The sequence below is a fragment of the Nicotiana tabacum genome, chromosome 1, assembly GCF_000715075.1.
Source record: "Nicotiana tabacum cultivar K326 chromosome 1, ASM71507v2, whole genome shotgun sequence".
NCBI lineage: Eukaryota > Viridiplantae > Streptophyta > Magnoliopsida > Solanales > Solanaceae > Nicotiana > Nicotiana tabacum.
The window spans coordinates 17,471,250-17,490,077 of NC_134080.1; the positions used below are offsets into that span (position 1 = coordinate 17,471,250).

General features: G+C 31.9%; 1 protein-coding gene across 1 annotated transcript; it reads left to right on the top strand.

Annotated features, from left to right (window-relative positions):
- The first annotated feature begins 8,028 nt into the window (after positions 1–8,028).
- LOC107771695 (ACT domain-containing protein ACR8) lies at positions 8,029–11,297 on the top strand. Its single transcript, XM_016591125.2, has 7 exons — positions 8,029–8,482; positions 8,837–8,882; positions 9,001–9,115; positions 9,344–9,411; positions 9,516–10,079; positions 10,188–10,292; positions 10,391–11,297. Exons 1-7 carry the CDS (start codon positions 8,421–8,423, stop codon positions 10,757–10,759), a joined length of 1,329 nt encoding a protein of 442 aa, XP_016446611.1. The 5' UTR covers positions 8,029–8,420; the 3' UTR covers positions 10,760–11,297.
- Positions 11,298–18,828: the final 7,531 nt, after the last annotated feature.

Below are 18,828 nucleotides of genomic sequence, written 5' to 3' on the forward strand. Positions count from 1 at the left end.
AAAAACGAAACTGCCGTTCGAGGCTCGAAATCAGATGCTACGAGCCTCCAAATCCAATCTCCACTGTTCAAATCAAAGACCAAGATTTTTATTCCGACCAACCAACTTCAAATCGCACTTTCCAATTCGTTAACCGTTGGATCGGGCTGAAATTTTGACTGAGTGTTTGTACAACTTGATCTTTGATTTGAACGGTGGAGATCGAATTTGGAGGCTCGTAGCGTCTGATTTCGAGCCTCGAACAACAACTTCATTTTTGTGGATTCTCCTCTTTTTTCGATTGATTAGTTGTTGCTCTTGTTGCTCCGTGTTTGACACTTGTTGTGTAGTCAATTTGGAGAATTTTGTAACTCTCTTATTGTTATAGTGGAGTTTTTGGATATTTGTGATCCCGTGATTTTTACCTTCGATTTAACGGGTTTTCCACGTTAAAATTTAGTGTTCTTTAATTTCTTTATTTTCGGGTGTGCCTCTTTCTCGACATAACAACTGAAGGATATAGAATTTTAAAAATTATATCTGTAACCTGTAAATACTAGATTCATCTCTGAACACTAAACCCTGTAATGCTAATTAAATGGAATTTAGTCCAAAAAATAGCTTGTAGTCGAGAAAATACAATTCAAACTATAACATTATCAATTTGAATTCCAAATAATCTTGTGATCGTTCCTGTTTAGGTAGTATTACAATTAACCATCACGGTCAGGTATTTTTACATTTACACGTTAATCTACCAGGATCTTCTTTTATTTAGATTTGAGATCGCTATTTCCTGTTACTTTTTATTTCTTTTATTTATTATTTGGAAGAAAAATGACTGCAACAAGAAAAGAAAAAGGATTTTTGTTAGAATATACAAGAGAACATATTAAAGAGGAAGATTGAAGTTTGAAAATTGAAATCGTCTGGTGGAGCAGGGGATTAATTTATTAACGGCGTTAAAGGACGTGCCACGTCCGAGTAAATGGCAGAGACAACGGCCAATTAGGAACGTGTTTTCTGTACGGCATGCACGTGATTGTCGGATCAAGTTAGGTCCCATGTTTTAGGCGTATTTGCGACAACACCATTTAAGTTTGGTATATTTTTTTTTTTAGAAAGGAGTTTTTCTCCTTTTTCTCTCCATTAAGAGAAAAAGTGGGAAAATGTTGGAAATTTAAGATACTATCCATCACTTAAAGCTAACTGAATGGACAATTATGATAATAAGTTTTTGTAAGAGACTCTTTTCTTTACTCAAACCCACAAAGATTTCATTCACATGAATCCGATGTTATGGAGTAGATATTATTTTGGTGAACACCAATAAATTATTAATTGCAAATGCAAAAACTCGAATAAAATTTTGATACGCTTATGACCGATAATCTTTGCTCTTTTTTTTTTTTTTTAAAATCATTTGGTATTCAAAATTACTGATTAGATTAATCTAATATTACGTCATGTGAAGCTCATTAAAGTTGAAGCACTCTGTTTTCTATTTTGAAAGTTCGAACTTGAGATTTATTATTAAATGATAGAGTGATCAATCTCTACCCCTATTGCTTTCTTTCTTCCTAATAGTCCTAATCTGATACTCGATCTCTAAATTAATACTTCAATTTTCAGTATGTTCAACTGTAAATTTAACATTTTTGCCTACCCAATTTTTAACTAAATAATTTATACTCATGTATATACTCAATACTAGTCAAACTATATCCATTTGGGTCTAAATGAATGTGTATTTAACTAAAGGAATATTGTTTATGCTAGCGTATATCCGTTATTGTTTAGCCGCATTCCGTTCCCACCAACAACTTGGATATTAGAATTTTCTATAGTAATCAGTAAATTATTTTTAAAAACATCGTGCTAAATACAGGCCTGAGAAAAACAATTATAATTATACATTCTTTCAGATTGAGTAGAAAGCGTGCTTCCACGAACATATGTCAAGTAATGCTCGTGAGGTTGTATGCCATGACCAAATTGAATAATGCTATAGATAAACAGCTTGCAATCTTCATTCAATGTTTTCTTAAATACAGTGGTGGATCAAAACAATTTATCCACAACTGACTCGAAATATTATAGTATATAAAAAAAATTAACTATTCGATGTTTGGAACTTACTGACTCGATTACTTCAGATGTGCAATGTAAAAGTTTCACTATGAGTGCATGATTTAACGCTCTCTGCCAAAGGTGACAATATTACTAGGGTTTAAACTTGCGACTTTTAGTTTAGGCTAGAGGAACCTTTACTAGTAAAAAAAATATATACTTTGGAGAATCCACCCTCTTAATTCAGAACGTCTAAATCCTCAGAATACGATTTTAAATTTTTATTTTGAAAAATATGGATATCTTGAGGGACATGTAAATATTTCACTGACCATGATGTCCAAAATGCCTTCATGTCACGTGATTTAGGCAGTGAAATGAATTCATACTTTAGTACTATTTCAACTTGACAAAGAAAAGAAGTAAATGGGAGATGCTTCATTCTTTTAATACTGTCACTGCTCTTTTCCTAGTTAGGTATTGATGTTATGGAGACAATTGCGAAACCTAAGTTTATTACTAGAACGTGGAACGGTGAGGCAAACGTTCTATCAAGTTCATTTATCGTGATTAAAAAACATACATTTATTTATATGGGCGGAAAATAATTATATTTATATTATATAACAATAAAACTTTTGGTGTTGGGTTATTAAGTTAGGTGGATGTAGAATGAGGCTGCTGGAGTGACAGTAATGTTCTCGTGATGGTTTTTCAGCATTAAAGATTAATTGGGTGTTTGCCCATAAGTTTTGGAAGTTTTTTTCAAATATGCATTTGTTTATAGAATTAATCTAATTTTTGTGAGAATTTAAAAACCAAAACTTCAAATTCCAAATATACCTTAAAGACCTTTTTTTTGGGCCAAATCATTACCAATTGGGACGTTTTAGGTGGGGAAAAAAAGAAGAACTTTTAACATGTCAAAACTTACCCTAAAAAATATCCAAACACATTTTCAATTTTACATCAAACTTCATCCAAATTAGCTTTTCAAAAATATTTGAGAATCAGTGTCCAAACGGGTCCTAAGAATACAACAATTTATATAATTGGTTGAATCAAGTGATCGACGTTGGAAAAAAAATCAAGTGATTGAATTAATAAGAGATATAAGAATTCAAATAATTGTAAAGAAAAGTGATTCAAGTTCATCAAACTAATCATATATATAAGTTATTTTCCTCCATTTGGTTTGTACATTTTCCTTAAGGAAAACATTAACTTTTAACAATTTAGGCTAATCATTGAAGAATTTCTTTTTACGTACCAAAGATTCCTTCTTTAATTTGATAAACAGATCTATAAATGATATTTGCTCATACGTTAAAAGCTAGTAATCTTTTGCTTTAATTTTATGGGCTTAGCTGTTTGTACTGGAGACCTTTCTATAATAACAAACTTATATAATAACACCTTATTATAAAAGCTAAGCTTTTGCGGAATCAATTTTAATATTATATTAATATATATTCTTTATAATAATACTTTACTATAATATCCAAAAATATTCGGAACAAACGAGGTTGTTATAGAGAGATTTGACTGTACGATAGTTTGTGGTTAAGTATGACTATTTATGTGTAGCAGTTTTTACTTAATAAGCATCTTATTCTCCACCTCGAACTACCATTATTCTTTTATTTTAGTGTCTTTAATTATAAATTAATTCAGCTCTGCATGAAAGCTTTCGAACGTGTATCGTGTCAAGCATTATGGCCTTACACTTAAGTAGGTTACAATATATAGCTGTACAATTAATTACTATTTTTTAAAAACTATAATCTTGTGGTCCTCAGCAATTTGTATTGCTAACCCGTAACAAGCTAATTTTTAGCTGTTATGTGGCATCTCTTGGTAAATGAAGATGACGCGAAAATAAGACATCTTTAAAATATTATTTTTAAATTAAAATGATTATCCTTCTCATTAAGCTAATTGTTGATCACCTTACTATATTTTTATTTTTATTCTACTTTTATATGTCTTTTTGGCGTTGTCCCTTGTCTATATTTTTATTAATGTGATGCTTATACTTTCCTGAGCCGAAGGTCTATTGGAAATAATCTCTCTACCCTCACAAGGTAAGGGTTAGGTCTGCGTACATACTACCTCCCCAGACCTCACAGTGTGGGATAATACTGGGTATGTTGTTATTTAAAATTCCAAGTTCTAACTTGAAGTTGAATTTAGGAAATTTTTGATATTCAAAAAACTCCAGTATAAATTTTTGAGAATAAGTATATGGTTCTATTTGTAATTAACAAATTATTATCACACACCAAATAATCACGCCGTAAAACATGATAATATGATATATAGATGAAAATTGAGTTGATAGCCAATATAGTTGGTGATGTTCTATTTCCACGTAAATATTCAAAAAGAAGGAATCTCTGTATAATTATTCAAAAGATTGACATGTTTTTAAGTAATCACTTACCCAAAAAAATCAGTGTTTTAAAAAACCTTTTAATGTGTAAGGAATTAAGGCATACGAGTAAAACAAATCTAGAAATAGTAATAAAATCACAAACTAGTTAACATCCTTTCTTAGAAACCTATAGACCTATGGAAAATGAGTTTGAATGTAAAATTAGTGCAGAAAAAGGAAGCAAATTAAAAGTCATGTTAACCATTTGATTACAAAATAATTTAACTGCAATAACGGGTAAGAAATCTCATTACGCTTATTCTTAGATGATGTTAAGCAATGAGTTGATTTTAGAAAGGTGATATCTTTTCAAATTCCATACGATATTATAAGATTTTCCTTCTATTCATATTTTTGGAGAATCAATGTTTTTTGAAGATACACACACAACTTCGTAAAGACCAACAATTTTGAAAATAACGTTAATTAAATTTCCTTTAGTTTTCTTTTGGGTCAGATTCCTTTAGTTGTTAAATGTTGCTGGCTTCATTCTGATTTTCTTTTTTGACCAAAGGCTTCATTGTGATAAAAACAAACTATCATTTAGAATTTAATTGTATTTTGGAAATGACGATTTCTTTAAGTTGAAGGATTTAGTCAAAAATCTTCTAAGCACAAAAGATCAAGAATATTGTGTGCCTTGACATGCATCCAATTAGCGGAAGAGAAATCCAATATTAGATATTTAAAAAAGAATAAATCATTTTTTAGAGAGGACCACTATAACCTTCTATGTAGGTCACTAAACATAACAAAAGGTCAGGATAGAAAGTTTTGAACATCTTTCATATTACTACGGTAAAAGTTTCCCTTAGGTTAAGGGAATTGTAACCATTTATATTTATAATACAAAATATTATTTTTTACGATGAAGGAGATTTTTTTTCAATTGACCCCCCTCCATGAAAGTAGCTATGCCCCTACAGTGATTAACTTTTTTTTGTTTCCCATCTGGTGTTCGATGTCCGCATTGGAGCCCGATTATATCCGAATTCGTGCCGGATTATATCGGGGGGGTAGCGCTCCCTACCAAGGATTTTTCCATCCCCAGAGCTCGTACCTAAGGCCTCTGGTTAAGTGAGGAACAGTCTCATCCACTGCATCACATTAACTTCATTTCGTAATAATGTTATTCGAATGCTCAGTAATATTAAAATGCGAGAATCATATTATTGTCTTTTAAATATATAATAATTAACATTATCAGGAGTATGGAAAAATATTAATTAAGTTAACATAATTGATCATAAAAATTCAAACTCGAAATTTTATGAGCCAATTCCAATAAACGAGAGAAGGCAAATGATAAAAGATTACACATAGGTAGAAAGGGAGATCAAAATGAAGAAGAGAAAAAAGAATAAGAAAACCGGCCGAAAACAATGACAAAAGAAAAGCCGAAAAAGAGCGGGGGTATTGTCATGTGTGGACGTAATAATATTGGTCGGCAGATCTCAACTTAATTGACAAGCCATCTTAATTATCGCCCCCAATTTACCAAATCATTCCTCCCAACAAAATTCAAAAAATAATTTTAAAAAGAAAAAAATGTGAAGGAGAAATAAATACTGTGCCACGTGTATTGACACATCACCGTCGATTTAAAGAACTACGAGGACTCTATTGAGTGGAAAACACGCAAAGTACCCTTTTTTTATCTGTCTACGTGGCGTCAGAGCTGGACATTCGAACCACCCAAAAAGAGTCTTTCTCGATCCAAACGTCATTGTTCCTTGTTTTCTTTAAGTGGGCGTTTGGACATAAGAATGGTAAAATTTAAAAAAAAAAAAAAAGTGAATGTTTTTTTAAGTAAAAATAATATTTGAAAATTAGATTTGTGTTTTGGACTTGAATTTAATTTTTGGTTGTTTTTGAAGTTTTGTGAGTGATATGAGTAAAAATTTTGAAAATAACTTTTTGGAGTTTCTCAAATTTTCGAAAAACTTCAAAATTAATTTTCAAGTGAAATTACAAATTTTATGGCAAAACACTGATTTTGAAAAAAAAAAAAGTTTTCGAAAAAAAGTGAAAAAATTCCTATGTTCAAACGCGCTCTAAATGTTTTTTTTTCAGGGCTCAAACTTATGTTAAAGTAAAATTGAATTAATTTTGTTAGTTCCTTTTGAAAACCTTTACTATTGAGAAAAATGGAAAAGAACTTTAATTGGAAAAGTAAATTTGTTTTGTACATATTCTAATTGAAAGGGGAAAAGGAGATGATATTTCACTGGAGAAAACCCCGACAAGGATTAATAAATTAGGCAAATGATATATTGTTTCCTTCTATAGAAACTTTAGTTTTGACAATTTATTAAAATGTAGTACAAGAATAAATTTATTTCACATTTAAGCATTTAAATGGGTAGTCCATCTAGTCACTAAGATGGGGTTTTATATTCTTTCCATTTTTGTGTTACAATATTACAAATACATATCCTACAAGCAGTGACGGAGTTATATATTTTTTTAAGGGGGTTTAAATTTAAAAAAAAGTTAAAAATTTTCAACAAAGAGTATTCAATATATTTTATATATCTCTAATACGTAATATTTTACTTATATGTATATTGTAATTTTTTGACAAAAGATAGTCAATTTGACTACACTTAAACCTGTTTGGCTATAGATTTTGCCAAAATATATTTGAATTTTTTTTGGCAAATACATGTTTGGCCATGATTTTATCTGCATTTTGGAAAATTCCCAAAATTCAAAGCCAAAATCCCAAAATTTGGCCCAAAATATCACTATTACATTTTTAAAAAATTACCCAAATTTTTGTATTTTATAAAAGAGCCCACAATTTATTATTTGTAACAATGATGCTTTGTCTTCTCGGTTATCTTTAGTTCATTATAAAAATGATAATTTTGTACTAAATTTATTTATGTTCAAGATTATGATTTGCGATAATATAATGAATGTTATTGATAAAGGTTATATTGGATATTTGTGATAGTTTTTAGAATTTGTGATTATAAGTCATGTTTTTCTAAAAAAAAAGTAAAATATATTTTGAAAACTTATATCCAAACACATTTTCATCTTCAAACCAAACTTCACCTAAATCATATTTTTCAAAATAAGTTTGGAAATCTATGACCCAGCGCTAGCGTAGGACCATTGTGGCTTTGCCCCTCCCTGCCTACAAACCTGAAAATTGTTGGAGTGTCTCAAACTATAATATTGAATAAGTGAAATTAAATTATTGTAATAATGTTGATTAAATAAAAAAGTAGTTATCAAACGAATATCATAATGTATTTTTCCAACTTGGATGCTAAATTAATTGATTAGTTTTTGTGTGTAATCTAAAAATTTAAAAAAAAGAAAAGAAATAAAATGGGAATTAAGACATTGAAAAATTAGGTCAGTGCCGGCGGGTAATTGGGAGCAAGCAGTAGTCACGGCATGTGAAAGAGCAACACGACCCACGCTTTGTTTAAAGTCATTGCCCCAAAAATATTAAACAAAAAAAAAGTAAAAAACATTAAGTAATTAATTAGAAATTTTTTATATAAATACTGAGGATAGTGAGAGGGAAAGTAAGCAAAGCGTGCTTTGCGGAATTTGCGAGTGAGTAGAGAGAGAAAGTAAATACCCACCAAATTAAACCAGAAACGCTTCTTTTTAGAGAGAGAAAGTGGATTTTGTAGAGAGACAAAGATCATAGAAATACAAGGTAACACCACAAATTCAAATACACTGAGAAGAAAGAGAGAACGAAGAAGAAGAAGAAAAAGACTTGTTCAGAGTTGAGTAGTCGTGGTCTAAACGGGATTTTTGGAGTTGTTTTTGGGTCCGTTGTGGTTCAGATTTATCAGAGATTTATATCAAAACGGGGTTTTATAAACTGAACCCCGTCTTCAACTCTATCACTGTGATTTTGTAATAGTTTTTCTCAGTTTGAGGAAATTAATTGAAGAAAAGGAGAAATATGGAGTGGCCTGCTTATTTAGATGAATATGAAAAGCTTGTTTTCCGTATGACTACTCCAAGGTCAGTTAAATTTTGTGTTACTCTCTCTGTTTTTCCTTTTTTGTGTTTTTGAAATGATTTTTCTTAATATTCAACTTAACAGTAAGATTTGTCATCTAATTATGATTTGAGAAGAATAATCAGTGTTTTTAAGTGAAGATTATGTATACTTCATACCTTAGTCCATTTTTAATTTTGATATTTCTTCCTCTACACGTTAGTCTTGACTCTTCCTCTTTCCAGAAGTTTTCACTTCTCCGATTGACTTTTCCTTATGACTGAGTTATTTTTGTTAATTTTCAACTTTTCAAATTTCAAAAAATATTCCGAATTAGTGGCCATTTCTGAATAGTCTCTATCACTGGTGTTTTACAGGGTCATGATCGACAATGCTGGTTGTTCAAATTCTACTCGCGTTATGGTATGTCACCTTCTTCCAATTTGCTGGAATATTTTCAATTTTTTTGTCTTAGTGTTTATTAGTATAAAATCATTTTTGCTTATTTTAATTAGTCCATTTTTTTGGGGGATTTTAACAGATTGATAGTGCGAGAAAACATGGAATACTTCTGGAAGCGGTACAAGTTCTTACGGATCTGAACCTTTCAATAAAAAAAGCTTACATCTCGTCAGACGGTCGGTGGTTTATGGACGGTGAGCGCAATTTATGGAAACCCACCCCTTTTTGCTAAAGTTCGCCTTTTGCTAAAGTGCGCACCTCATCACTGCGCACGTTAAGCAGATCTTTTATTCCGTAGTGTAGGAATAAATATCAAGGCGTACGTTAGCTGCTTGCTTAGTTCTCCTCTAGTATCAACTTTTTTACCTTTGAATATTTGTGAGTACTAATTTGTGCCGTTTCAACTCGTTTTTAATGTACAGTGTTTCACGTTACTGATTTGGATGGAAACAAATTAACGGACGAGAGTGTCATCAGTTACATTGAACAGGTATTTAATTTACTTAAATGTCAAAAATAATTGCATTTTATTTGTGCGTAATTTAGATTTACATTTTTGTACTAATTTTGAACCCTTTTTATGTTCTTGAACAGTCATTAGGGACTATTCATTTTGCAAGTGCAAAGTGCTTTGATGGTTTGACAGCACTGGAATTAACTGGGACGGATCGAATCGGCCTATTATCGGAGGTTTTTGCAGTACTCTCAGAATTACAGTGCAATATAGTTGAAGCTAATGTGTGGACTCACAATGGTCGAATTGCATCCCTAATTTATGTAAAGGAAGGGGATTCAGGGTCCCCGATTGAGGACTCTCAGAAGATAGACACGATTGAAGCTCGTTTAAGGAATGTGCTCAAGGGAGATAATGACATTCGTAGTGCTAAAACATCAGTGTCTATGGCTGTCACTCATACTGAAAGGAGGCTTCACCAGATGATGTTTGCAGATCGCGACTATGAAAGGAAGCCGGTTATTAGGACTAACGATAACCCTATTGTATCAGTATTGAATTGCTTGGAAAAGGGTTATTCCGTGATAAATGTTCAGTGCAAGGATCGACCTAATCTTCTGTTTGATGTGGTTTGCACCTTGACAGACATGCAATATGTTGTGTTCCATGCCACAGTTAATACAGCAGGGGACAGAGCATACTTGGTATATATTCCTTCACTTACTTTTCATTGCTTTTTTCATTGAGTATTCTTTAATGATATTTACAGGAATTTACAAATTTGCTTAACTTCTGTTACAATCTTGTCTCAGGAATTCTTCATTAGGCATACAGATGGAAGTCCGATTAGTTCAGAAGCAGAAAAGCAACGCGTGATTTTATGTCTACGAGCTGCAATAGAGCGAAGAGCATCTGAGGTATATTGCTTATGCTCTAATTGCTTCCTTAAAGAACATTGGCTTGTACTATAGTATTTCATTTCTTCTAATTTGAAATACTTGTATTTGGATTACAGGGAGTGAGGCTAGAGTTATGCACCGGAGATAAGCAAGGTCTATTGGCTGAAGTAACGCGAACTTTCCGAGAAAATGGTTTAAATGTGACAAGGGCAGAGATATCCACAACAAGTGATAATACAGCTCTAAATGTGTTCTATGTAACAGATGCTAATGGAAATCCAGCAGATCCAAAGATCATTGATTCTGTTAGGCAGAAAATTGGATTGAGTGACTTGAAAGTGAAGGAATTGCCATTGATCTATCATCAAAAGGCAGATGAGAGGGAAGAGCCCACAGTAGGGGCAGGTGGGACAATGTTGCTTTCACTTGGTAGCATTGTAAGGAAGAATCTATACAATTTGGGATTGATCAAGTCATATTCTTGAAGGTCAGCACAAAATTATTACCAATTAGATTTGTCCCAATCTTTGGTGTTGGGCATGTGTACATAGCTTAAAGATTACTGAAAATGAAAGGGGATTTGGTAATAGTAGTTGTTATAGTTGAGCTTGGTTGGCTGAAAGGATAGACACATACAAGAAGTTGATGTTATTTTGGGGGTCCAGGTTAGAATTTTAAACAGAGAAAAATGGGAAAGAGAAGAAAGGATGTTAGTTGGTTGGCTTGTGGTTATAAAATTTGTTTGGTGGAAGATTAGAGGCAAAGGCAGGCTGGCAAGCAATGATACAAAAGAAGATGATAGGGTTGTAGACAGAGAAATTTGGTTTTAGAATAGTACACATTTGTACATAGTCGTTATTATTATAATGTTAGCTTCTAATGTTTGACTTAGTTGTTTATACTTACGATGCCCTTTTTCTTGGTGTTGTCCATTTGGGACTGCAAACAAGAATCTAGTCTTTGTAAATATTATAGATTATTTGGTTTTTTTCAGGTCCTACAAATTGCTGGATTTCTTTTTCTCGTTTTGATTTACTGTGCATGTATTGTTGACCACGAAACATTGACTTTGGTTTTTTAGCAATCCGCGTTGCCACGCTGTTGCCTGTGGTGAAGACATTTGAAATTTGGTCCGAAGAAATAATGTTTAAATTCCATAATGGACAGTTATTATCAATTAAAAAGTAATTTAGGTGATAATATTACAATCAGTAAAAGCTGGTAATTTAGAAAACGTGAAGAAGTAATTTTTTTTTTCCTTCTACGGACGAACTCTTTACAACATGGAAAATATTACTCTTTACGACGGAAAAATTTACTCATTGAAATTATTTATACTGTCGATGAATGAACAATATAATTAGGGCTCGTTTGATACGAGGAATAATAGATAATTAATCTCAGGATTAAATTTGAGATGAGTTTACCTTACGTTTGGTTGGGATAAAATCGTGGTATAACTAATCTCGGGATTAGTAATCCCGGGTGTATAATGTTTTTTTATCTCACAGGAGACAACTGAGATAACTAATTCCTGGATAATTAATTATGGAAAAACTTATTCCCAACCAAACGATCCCTTAATGAAAGGAAAATGTAAGACCGACATTTGAATAAAAAAACTTCTAAAATCAAAGAGAAATGTCGAACAGATTCTGGAAGTTGTCTTTTTTAATTTGAAAATTCAAAGTTGTTGACATTGTTGTTGAAGTTGGGAAAGAGCCCCAACTGAATTCCCTAAAATGATAAGAGTCTAGTGTTTGATTTAAACCCTGTAATCTATATATCATTTCATGAGTAACATTTAGTTAATCTTTAGTGGTTGGTGTAGTCATGTTTGTTTATCCACCGGGGCTATATATCGGTGGAGTACTCTTTTATCTTTAATCAGATGTTTCTAGTTCAAGCCTCAGATATTGAATCACTTTTATTAGGGAGCATTTTTTCTCTCAACGTGGAACATTTCGATGTGAATTCAGATTATCGAGCTCCAATGTGAGTACGGGTGGGAAAATAAAAAATGCAGAGATGTTCTTTTTCACTCTTTTACGTGTATTTTTTGGGGTGAGGGGCTTCTGAATTTCGTTTCGCCAGTTGCTTTCATATACTATGTATAGATTCTGATTTCATTTGTGCTTAGTTCTTGTCTTATTGTCACTACAAAGGCTAATATATGAGCTACAATTAATAAATTAGAGCATTGGATAGGCCAAATTCCAAATTATTAAATTAATAATCGGGTCTCAAAAATGAATTAGATAAAACAAATGACAATTTGCAAAGTATCTGGCATAAAGTGATGAAAGGTTTGGGAGACGGCTATTTTGTCTTTCTTTTTCTTGTTATTACAGACCCTGTCTGGTACATGCCAACACTATGGACATTTTCCCTCGTTCTCTTTACTGAAACTCAACTAGTTCAATTTTTATTTGGCCGAAAAAATATCTAAAATTTGGATCTCATTACCAACAACATACTTTTAAAGTATAAAATTGTATTCGTTTTTGGTAATAAAATTATATTAACAATAGTCGTCTATGATTGACAGGGACAGAGCTAGAAGATCGGTACTGGTTTGAGTGAACTAGCTTTTGCTCAAATAATATATTTGTATTAAAAAATTTATTAAATATATATAATATTAATTTAAAACTCAATTATTAATACTTATATCATCATCTAAAATTTATAAAGTTAAAATCCTTGCGCAAATGCGCCGATGAAGGCGTGGGTGTAGAGAAGACATCCGAATCTGAATCTAATCACATGCAGATGCAGTGAAAGTGAAAAGGGCAAGTCAAAGCATCGATATGGAGCATACATGAGAAGATGAATTTAAAGATTAATTACTTTAATAATAAGGAATGAGAATGCCTTTGCTTCCCCCTTTTTTTTTCCTGATTGGCTCTACTTTTTATATGTTTTAACGCATAAAAAGGGTTTTTCTACAGCTCGCTCCAAAAGTTACGTTTGTTTTCTTTTGCTTTGTCTCTAGGTTTTCTTAAGATTCATGCCCTTCTCCTCTTTCTTTTGATCGAGGCAGATTCGTAAGAATGCCTTTTCTAGTTTTATCTCTCTTTTTTTTCTTTTAAAAAATATTCCAGTTGTTTCTTATGTGCAAGAAATAAGCCTAACTTAACCATATACAAGAGATTTAATTTTATACAGTTAGGTCACTAAAAAATACGTGTAATAGTCCATACAACAATAACAAGAACAATAATAACAAATTTAGTATAGTCCCACAAGTGGAGTCTGGCTTAGGCGTAGGTACTATGTTTGAAGTAGCATCACGTGACACCGCTTCGTCAAAATTTTCTCATAATTTGTATGTATAAATAATAAATAAAATTAAATATTGAGTATAAATATATAAAAAAAGACATTGCTTACCATTATAGTAATTTATTTATTTATTCACTTCTAATATTGACAACGCTTACGAGAATTACTACATACGTCGTCCACTGGGGTCTGGGACATGTAATAGTCCATAATAACTTAAGTTAGTTACTTGAAAAATAAGACAAATAACTTCTTAAAATGTATTAATATATGCTGATAGTAATTTAAAAAAAAAAATATATTAAGTGTATATAATTAAGTTAGATCCATTATTTTCTTTGAAGAACGAGTAAAGAAGGAAACAAAAAAAGGCACAATGGGTTTAAAAAGGACGTTGAGAATTATAAGGAACTTTGAATTTGCCAACCTATCAAATATGGTGTTGAGTTTCGTTTTAATATAGAAAGGTATTAAAAAGAGGGTGAATGGGAAATGGAGTGAAATGAAAATTTTGAGTAAAATTTTAAGTTTTTCTTTCCTTTTAATGAGACATTGTCCCTCATTGGTAGAGGAAAAGGAGTTTGGTAGGTTTATATACAAATGCACTTAATGTAGCTCTTAAAGAGTTAAGAAAGAAGACAAGTCTCGCGCCGTCGTCGCTCGGCTCGGCTACGGCTACGGTCAAATGATCGATTGATTGAATAATTTATTTATTAATAGTAGATAGTAGATATTAACGTAATATTATTCGTGTTTTATAACAGATATGTTCCAATCCGTGTATTGTACCACCAGTTGCAATAGCAGCCGCCTAGTGCTCCTCCCACCATGGCTAAGTGCTTGCTCCATAACAAGCTAGTGAATGCTCCACCATGGAGAGGGGGCGGGTCTCACAACTGACTGCTATAAATATGAGCAGCAGCAGTTGGAGAATCACACACCAAAAAAACAGAATTGAGAGCTATTGATCTTCTCTTCACCGAAAACTCAACGTTGGCTATAATTTGCATTCCTTCCTCTCAAAATTTCCATTCGAATTCTGAGTTCTCCTCCCTTGTTCTGCATTGTTTTAAACTACAAACAAAGCATTCGTAAGTGTGATTTGCTGCCAAACTTTGTGTTCGCTGAAACACTGAGGGTTTGAAGTACCGCTACACCAGTGTGTAATTCGTTCTATCCTGGGAGGAAATAATCCATAACCTTGAGTACTAGGAGATGATTAAATTCCTTAAAGAAACACTATGTATTCAGTGGGCTCGAATTAATTTTTATTTTATTTATATTTACGTTTATAAGCTAATGTTCTAATTTCCAGAATCATTATTTACAAAATACAGGCATAGTAACATATAGTAGGGTTGATATACTAACACTGTGATTAGTATCTTTGTGTAAAATTGGCCTTTGCATCAATTAAACATATGAATGCCCGATGTCAATCTTCTAGATTGATACTTACATACAATTAGAATAAAAATAAAGCAACACTTGATCATACAAAAGCATAAGAATAAATAAATTATATTCCTTATTAGGCAATAGCATAAACTACAAAGAATCTAGCTTCAAGCAGATTTTTACTACACTATTTCCATTTCAGATTACTTTTAGATCGGTTCTTAATTATTGAATATTTCACATCACTCATACTCTTTATGTTACGATCTTGAAATCGAAACTTTTCTGTAGTCCTTAAAAATTGCCACTAGCAATATTTTAAAATGATTTATTTTGCCTAAAGATAATATCTCCAGCTAGGGTCTTATACATTTACTTAATTGAATAGCAATATGACACTTTTCTTTCTTTAATGTTAAGTTATGCATCTCTTAGCATCTTTAATTTTCGTTTGGGTAATAGTCGTTATGTGGAAAGACCTTGTTGTATTTTTTTTTTTTCATTTTAGTAGAAGATTGGAAAAAGCAATTCCACAGAAAGGATTTTCTTGAATTAGAATATAAAAATTCTTATTCTTTACCGTACATGGCATCTTTAACAAAGTCTTCCAGAATTAGCATGACAACAAAGAAAGGAATCTAGCGATAGACAGCAAAGAGTCACGGTTGGCAAACTTTAACAAGAAAATCTAGAGAGAAAAAAAATACCCTTCTAATTCATCAACGAGAATATTATACTTATATAGTACTAATTAATTGGAAGGGGAGCCTTGGAACGATACTAAAATGTTTTTTTTGTGATCGAAAGGTCATGAGTTCGAGTCATGAAAGCAATACTAGTGCTTGTATTAGGATAGACTGTTTACATCACACCAATTCTCTTTGGAGTGCGTCCCGTCTATGGACTCTGTGTGAATGTCAGATGCTTTAAACACCGCATTGTCGTTTTTAGTAATACTAATAAGAACCCGTTTGGACGTAAGAATTTTTTCAACTTTTTTTCGAAAAAATTTCACTTTTTTTCGAAATCAGTGTTTGGCCATAAAATTTTCAATTTTCACTTGAAGATGAATTTTGGAATTTTTTGAAAATTTGAAAAACTCCAAAAAGTTATTTTTCAAAATTTTCACCCAGATCACTCACAAAACTTAAAAAACAACCCAAATTATATTTATGTCAAACAGAACTCTAATTTTCAAATAGCATTAATTTTTTTTCGGAATTTTACAATTCTTATGTCCAAACGCCCACTAAATTTCTTCAGAGGCCAGGTAAGGTAATTTCAAAGCTTAAAAACAAGTATTGCAAAATCCAAAATTTAGAAGTTAGACTTTAATTTCTGCAGGGTGGGATCGAAACGAAGGTCCAAGATTTGTGACGACAAATAATTAATTATGGTGGAAATTATGGTCTTGTTATTTTCTATAAGTTGTAACATCAATTTATTACAAACCATAAAAACAAAGGCAAACCACAACATTGATCAAGAAAACAGGTGGCGTACGTTGTTGTAGCATAATATTAGAAAAGCAGTTCAAAGTTAAAACAGTTTGCAGTTTGTATACACAATGGGAAACGAATGACTGAATTTTGCACCAAAAAAAACAAATGATTGAATTAATCTTAATTGTTGTTAATCTGTCCCTTTCTCTTAGGTCATTTCCTTCTTGCACATGCACCCCACATGGACAGCTATATGGAGTTATAATTTTTGACCTTTCACTAACACTAATTAATTAATTGACATTGTGAACTATTGACCAAAAGTATCAAATAAAGAGTCTTCTATTTATAATTAATTTCTCTTTAGTACCTAAGATTCTTCAACATTTTGTATTCTCTTCTGATGTTGTTATGTGTTAGGCCAAAATGCGACTGTTCCTGTTTTCTTGTGCTTTTTGAGAAGCAATATTTAACAATTGAATTTGTACGGCATAGCACATTTGAAGCTGATTGTAGTTCCGAAGCCGCATGGTCATAAGGGTAGTTCGTTACTGTGTATTTAGGTAAAATATTATGTTATAGAAGTATATAACACATATTGAACACCTTTTGTCAGGAACTTTTTTCACTTCTTTCAAATTTGAACACCCTTAGAAAAATTTCTAGTTTCGCCATTGTTAATCTAAATTATGTACAACAGACAATGTTAGAGATGTGCTGACTTTTGAATCAGTTCTATATATATATATCATTTTCTTCACTTCCAAAACATAACACTATAATCAGAGACGTGGCCGTTGTTTTGTCAAGTCCGGCTAATTTATACACATTTCGACTATTTCGTTAAGCATTTAAATAGTACCCTCACACTAACATATGTATTGAATAATTCTATTCATCAATACTTAATTAAATTTTTTTTCATAACATTATAATCAGATACGTGGCCGTTGTTTTGTCAAATACGAACACAATGTTCAAAATCCTAACAAATTGCCTTCAACGTTGGTACTACAGTATTAATTTATGATCCGTTACCACCAACCATTATCAGACACGCAATATAATTTTGCATGGCTCATGATAATTTTTGAGAAGCACCAGTGATAAACGCCAAAAATGCATATTTTTCGGTGTACTTTCATCTCATAACTTGTGTGGTTAGGATATGTTGCATGAGTTTTTGTAGTGAATTATGCTCATTATGTGCATTCTTATGTGTAGGAGCAAATTGGATGAAAAGTGAGCAAAAGAAGTTGATTCAAGATCAAAAGACAAGAAGAACTTTACTCGTTCACTCTCGCATGCACACGAGAGAGTGACCGAGCTAGCTGAGGAAAAGCTTGAGAAAAAGACAGCGGATTATGGCAAAGAGGCATGGAAGTGCACGAAAGATCTAGAAGGAAAAGAAGAAGAGAAGCACTTCGCTCGTTCACTCTTGCGTGCGCACGCGAGAGTGAACGAGCTAATATTAAATTGTATTTCCAAGGCCAAAGAGTTGATAATTTAATATAAGTTGTCGAATTATATATAATTTGTTATCTAGGGCTTTGATGGAACCTTTGTAGGATAAATTCTTGATATGTTTTGATATAATTGATTCTTTAAATTTTTCTATTTGCTCAACTACGTGTTTCTTTTAGTTAATTGAAGGGCTCTCAATTAACGGTGCCTATTTATTATGTATTGCTTGAAATTAATAAACTTTTTCAGAAAATTAATTAAAATTGTATTTCCAAGGCCATAGAGTTGATAATTTAATATAAGTTGTCGAATTATATATGCAGTTACACATAAATGTTCTCTGTTTAGAATAAGTAGACTTCGCATCGAGCAACACACCTTATTTTCGCAAATTATTTCATACAAATTTGTGTGCTATTAATTAGTCTTCGTTAATTATGATGTTAAAAGGGCACTTAAACAAATAACTTCCAAAAGTTTACTGTACCACGAAATTTCTTTTGTTACTAAGAATTTGTCTTTGTTTAATTTTATGGTAGTTTCCCAAATATGGGGAGGAGGAGGTACATCGCTAAGGAAATTTCCTTTATTTTTTACCACAAGGAAATTTCCTTTATTGGCTTTTTTTTAATCAATTGTTGAGAAAGCCGCTGGATTTTGACGTACCTTTTACTGTAATTTTTAACTTCATTATAAGTAATAAATTGTCTTTGTTCAACAATATGGGAATTTCCTAGGGAGAAATTAAAAAATAGTCAGATTTATAAGTGGTCGTTTAAAAATAGTTACAGTTTCAAAAGTAATCGAAATTTAGCCCCTTTTTGTGTAAAGATAAATCTGAATAAAAACACTGTTCAAAATCCGGAAAAATACTTCAGCATAATATACTGGAGTTCCAGTATAATATACCGGTCCAGCATAATATACTGGAGTTTGGAGCACCGATGCTCCAGTCTCTAGTATAT

Coding starts and splice junctions, on each gene's coding strand:
- LOC107771695 (XM_016591125.2), top strand. CDS start 8,421: ATGGAGTGGCCTGCTTATTTAGATGAATATGAAAAGCTTGTTTTCCGT. Junction 9,116..9,343: donor CGGTCGGTGGTTTATGGACG/GTGAGCGCAATT, acceptor TTTAATGTACAG/TGTTTCACGTTACTGATTTG. Junction 10,080..10,187: donor CAGGGGACAGAGCATACTTG/GTATATATTCCT, acceptor ATCTTGTCTCAG/GAATTCTTCATTAGGCATAC.